The sequence below is a fragment of the Belonocnema kinseyi genome, chromosome 3 (genome assembly GCF_010883055.1).
Source record: "Belonocnema kinseyi isolate 2016_QV_RU_SX_M_011 chromosome 3, B_treatae_v1, whole genome shotgun sequence".
NCBI classification, from domain to species: domain Eukaryota; kingdom Metazoa; phylum Arthropoda; class Insecta; order Hymenoptera; family Cynipidae; genus Belonocnema; species Belonocnema kinseyi.
In genome coordinates, this window is record NC_046659.1 from 54,436,876 (window position 1) to 54,442,471 (window position 5,596).

The 5,596-nt window shown below is 31.6% G+C and overlaps 1 protein-coding gene across 1 annotated transcript in view; it reads left to right on the top strand.

Moving 5' to 3' along the window:
* Positions 1–1,025: 1,025 nt before the first annotated feature.
* The window catches only part of LOC117169833 (T-complex protein 1 subunit delta-like), an 11,196-nt gene continuing 6,625 nt past the window's right edge, over positions 1,026–5,596 (top strand). Inside the window, exons 1-6 of the mRNA XM_033356342.1 lie at positions 1,026–1,323; positions 2,733–2,785; positions 2,869–2,958; positions 3,058–3,309; positions 4,884–5,034; positions 5,273–5,327. Coding sequence (XP_033212233.1) covers positions 1,215–1,323; positions 2,733–2,785; positions 2,869–2,958; positions 3,058–3,309; positions 4,884–5,034; positions 5,273–5,327 — 710 coding nt within the window. The 5' untranslated portion in view covers positions 1,026–1,214. The remainder of the gene's footprint in view (positions 1,324–2,732; positions 2,786–2,868; positions 2,959–3,057; positions 3,310–4,883; positions 5,035–5,272; positions 5,328–5,596) is intronic.

A 5,596-nucleotide genomic window follows, 5' to 3' on the forward strand; every position in this document is an offset into this window, starting at 1 on the left:
TGATGCCGTTGGAATTGATTGTTGAAATATATTTTTTTACATCTTTTATTATTAAGCTTTGTACTTAAACGTAGTTTTCTTTCGGCTCTTACATTTCTCAAACTTTGAGACCGATATTTTATGTATAAAAAAAGTTGGAACGTTCAAAAAATGTTGAGTTTCAGAAAAAAGATGAAATAATTTTTAGTGAAGTTCCTACCAAAATGCAGTAGCTAAACGTACTTTATTGTACTCTAATACATTTCCCAAAGTTTCAGCTCAATATTTTATAGCTGGCATAGCTGGCGTCGCCACACGGCCATCATCAACTCTCATCACAAATATTTTCCACAGCCTTCCAGAAAAGTGGCATGTGGCTGATTCTTTATATGATTTTGGATACTGTTTAGCATATTATCCATATTCTAAAATATTTCTGAAATATTCTAAAGTATTACTAAAATATTGAAATTTTTGTAATGAATCACAGAAAGTGCGTCAAACCCTTAAGAATGAGACAGAACGGATTTTTAGAAAGATAATAAAAACAAATATCTATGGTCGTATTCCAATAGAAATGAATTCACTTTGCAGTTTCTATTAAACGTTCACTGTATAATAAAGATTCAAGTGAAATATTCAACATCTATATTCAGATATTTTGGAACTCACAAACAAGCTGTAAATGTTGATTACATAATCGTGGGTAAGTCGTAACAACATATTTTAAATAAAAATTCAAAACAACGCATGGCAACACGCGGTACAATTCTGACCAATCATTTTCGAAAATACGTACTGCGCCATCTGGTAGAAATCGCATGAAATACTTCAAATTTACAATTGCAACTTCAGATAAATTTGATGCTAAAAAATATATTTTATTGCAATATTCATTTGTTTTTTGAAACAACCGCATACAATTGCCACAACAACTTGTTTTTTGCCTTCAGGTTCAACATTTTAATAATTGTTTTTCTCGCTTACTTTCGTAGTTTCTAGAATGGCCGCTTTTTCCCCTTGTTTTTAGAAACTTTGTTCCCTTCTTAACTATTCGTGATTCGTGACCATCTCGTTGTTTCTGCACGCGGTCGACCGCATTTTGTTTCTTGCCAATTGTTCTTTAAAAAGCAGTAAAAGTGTCTCGCGAAAGTGTACCGCGGAATTTCGCACATCCCGCTTTGTAAAAAATCCATAATTAGTTTTGTCGGCAAAGTGCGTGTTAAAAAGTAACTATGACTCAACTAACTGCCAGCGGCGATGGAAGACGCGCCCACCCACAGGCTTATAAAGACAAAACTAAGCCTACAGATATTCGCAGCAGTAATATCAACGCTGCAAAAGGTAATTTATTATAAAAATTATTTAGAATGATGTATTTTTTCTGGTTTCCTTCACATAGAATAAGTTTTTCGAGGACCTTTAATGGCGACTGTCATCGTTGGTAAGAATTCTCCATTTATGGTCATGTCGCGAACCGGTCGTGATTTACCCACGTGCACTGCCGAAATCACATTTCAGAAACTAATTTTCTTGTCCCAGAAGTGTTTGCTATGTTTTAATTTTTCCAGCCAGACAAAGAAATCCCAAAAAATATGTCATTTCCATGTACGTTAAATTAATTTCTCTTCCGGCTAACGTCTCATTTTAGGTATTTCAATTTTCACTTCTTTCTTTTTTTAACTGTACCAAGGAGCAGGATACATGTAATAAAACTGAATAGAATTTCTTTTCTCATGTATAATTTAGTATGTCACTATGGTTATTGTATTTTTATATAATTATTTCGTTATGGTTTTGTATATTCGTGCAATTTAGAGGTTATGCAGTTCTAGAGAATCTAGAGGATAATATAAGAATCAGTATTTCATCATTTGTTGAAATTACCATAATTTTATTATTCAGATGTATGTATAAAAACAAAAAAAAACTGTTTGCTCCACAATCTTGGATATTTTAGATTACAAATCTTTAATAATTGTCCTGTTTACTACAAAATATTTAGAATTAACGGATACAATTTGAACTTCCGAAATTTAAACTTTGTTGCATATTTTCGTAGACAATTTTAATGTTTTAGGTGTTAGGGCAAGAAACTGAAAACTGATGATAAAAACCTTTAACAAGTTTCTATGTTGCTCCATTGTAATTTTTTATTAATTGTGGACGTCCGCATGAAAAGGATCTTTATGGCATATTTGGTGTACTGCATGTTCGAAGAAAAAGTATAGCACGTGCGCTCATGACACTGGCCAACTTTAGATGCGTTTTTCTCAAGAAGTAGTATTTTTAAGTTCCAACTAGGGCCATTCAGAAAATACGTGATGCATTTGTCAGGAACTACTCCCTTCGCGTGATAATTTTGTCATTGTTCTTAACATGAAAAATTATACTACCCCCACCCTCGCTCTGGACGAATCGCATATTTTGCTATTGACCCCAATTTAAAAATGCCGCGGCAACTTGTTTAACCTGGAGTGTTCATCTTTGGCCTAAAATAATGGGAATTTATCCGACTATATGACCATGTGGAGTGCTCACTGCTCATCATTAAAAACATGAAAAAATTAGGAAAATTCTGAATATCGAATTCGGTATTTTCTTTCTTATTTTAAAGATGTAAAATATAAAGGAAGAAATTATTATAATTTTAATTTTCCAACAGACCTAATGTAAAATAATTTTCAGTAACACATGGAAATCATATTACTCGATTGCATAATTATTAAATTTAATTAAGGTTTTCTTTACAGCTGTTAGCGATGCTGTCCGTACTAGTTTGGGTCCACGAGGAATGGACAAGATGGTAAATATTTTCTTGAACATCTTCTGTAATCTTCAAGTACCTCTTTTGCAAAAAATAGAATAAAATAATAAATTATGTTTTAGATTCAATCAGCGACTGGCGAAGTTACTATCACAAATGATGGAGCGACTATCCTAAAAGAGATGAATGTCATCCACCCAGCCGCAAAAATGGTAACTGAATTTGATAAAGAATAGTCTTTTAGATTACTAAATAGGATCATTAGGATAGTACTCTTAATTACATAATTTTTAATTCTGAATCTTTTTTAGCTTGTTGAGTTGTCGAAAGCTCAAGATACCGAAGCTGGAGACGGAACTACAAGTGTAGTAATTGTAGCTGGGGCACTTTTGCAAGCTGCAGATCATTTGTTACACAAAGGAATTCATCCTACTTCAATTAGCGAATCTTACCAGATTGCTTCAACGAAAGCGGTTGAAATTTTAAATGACCTGCGAGTAGCCGTCAATATGTCCGATAAAGCAGCTCTGATCGAAACAGCTGCTACTTCTTTGAATTCAAAAGTAATTTAAACTTTATTTAAACGCGACTTGTACTCTTGCAAGGTGCAGTCTTCCCTTTTTTTTCTTGAAATGCTCCTGTTTCTTCCATTATCAAAAATCTTCCCATTTTCCCCCTTTTTCTTTGATTGCACGATATTCGGTAATGCCATATTCAAATTACGCGGGAAATTCTCTGAAATTACTAAATGCACCCATTATTGAATAATAATTGAAGCAATTATAGCACTTCAATACATTCTCTTTAACAAAAATTAAAGCTAAAACATTTTAAAGCGTGATAAAATGTAAAAACTGGAGACAGAAGTTGTTATATAACATAAAATTGGAAAAGTTAACAAATATATAGTACTTTTAAAATAAGTGTTGGAAGTTAAACACTTTTTAGTTAAAATGTACTAAGTTAATAACGAACTTTAAAAAAAAGCAATATTCCGAATCCATCAACTGCAATGTTAAATGTTCTACCTTGAGCCATTTTTAATTTTTGTTTAAGAGCACTAAAGAGTAGGGCGGAGTGAAAATGCTAAAATAAATCAAATCCGAGAGGAAAAAAAAACTTGTGAGTTGACATTTGACAAAAGTGAAATCGAAATTTTAATCAGTAAAATTTAATGATTTCAAATTTAAAATATTTTTTGTTGGTTCAAAAATTATATCGAATTTTTTCATATTTACAGTTTTTGCTAGTGAATAATAATAAAAAATGACCAAATTTAAAAATAAATGTTTGCTCAATAACAATTTTTTCGGAAATGTGCAAAAACCTGTTTTTTTTTTTTTATTAGGTCATCTGCATACGTTAAAAAAAGTTGAATATGTCGAACCTGATATTTATTCTACTTGAACCAAATAAACATTTTATCATTTTGCTTTTTCAGAAAAAACACTTGTCGTGCTTTAAGATTTTTAGAATTTCTTAGTAATTTTGCGATTCTGTAACGTTATAAACAGCAAAAAAAAATTTCCCATTAGTAATCAACATGTTTCTTTGATTCAAACTGTAGAAATTTCAGGTTCGAATCAATCCAAAAAAAAACATGTTTTTGTACATATTCAGAAAATTTTAAACAAGGCAATGTTTTTTAATTAAAAAATTTGTAATTGCAAATTAAAAAAATAGAACAGAAGATATTAACCGATTTAAAAATTTGTTCCTTTACTTGTTTCAGATGTCGAACCACAAATTGTTATTCCTCAGCTCAAACGATTCGATTAATTTCAGCACTTTTACTTCGCTCTAATGAAGAGTGTCGTTTTAAATTTGCATTCAAAGTATTAATTATATTAAGGAAGAAATTACAAATCTTGGTAAGAAATATTGATGAGAAAGATGTTTAACCTATCAAACTTGTTTATTTAACTCATTTTACAACATTTCTTATAAAAAGATTGTTCTTTTCGACATGTAAAAATAAATATTAAATCATTCTCCTTTTTTCATGAGAAAGTTACCCTATTTCCCTGTTTTAAGCTACTTTTGCGCTGCGATCCCTGCTATTACATTATTGTACGATTTAAATGTATGTTTTTGTATTGAAAATAGTTTTCATGTCAATATCCCTAATCGTTTTCAGGTAGTTTCTCAACAATCGAGCATCCTCGCTCCTTTGGCAGTGGAGGCAGTTCTAAGAGTTGTTGAACCTGGCAAGGAAAACGCTGTTGACTTGAGGGTATGTACGAAATATTTGCTTTACTCCCTGCAATTCTGCCTGTTTATTGAATTTTGTATCCGTTTATCCTGCAATGTATCCTTAGTGTGGTCGAAAAATGCATTGAACTTTTTTTCACTCTAGAGGACAAGACACCCCCCCCCCCCCCAGTTTCTAATTCCGGAGAAAGAAAATGCTTAATTTTTATTTTTTCGAAATTCGAATATCAATACATGCCACCGGACACTTCAAAATCCCACTTAATTAACATGCTGAAATTTTGGAATTTTCGAAAAATCGAACTCATGTTTCAGGTATTCGTCGAAACGTGCCAAACTTTTTAGCGATTGAAGATAGTCCGGGAGATGGGTATGTTCCCGTATGCATTCAAGAGGCAAAAGGTAAAAACTAGTTAATCTTATGTATTTTGACCCGCTGAATCCAATGGTACCGGTTAATTTTACGAGAAGTGGATAGGTTTTGTTTAAAACGCAATTGTTTAAACAAATAGGAAAAATGGTTTTTCTTTATGGGACAATTTTTTTTTTAGTAAATATGGACAATTCTAAGCATAAAAGTTCTCTTGCAACTTTTTTTTTAAATGCATATTTACAAAGTTATAAATTTTCAAAGTTCAA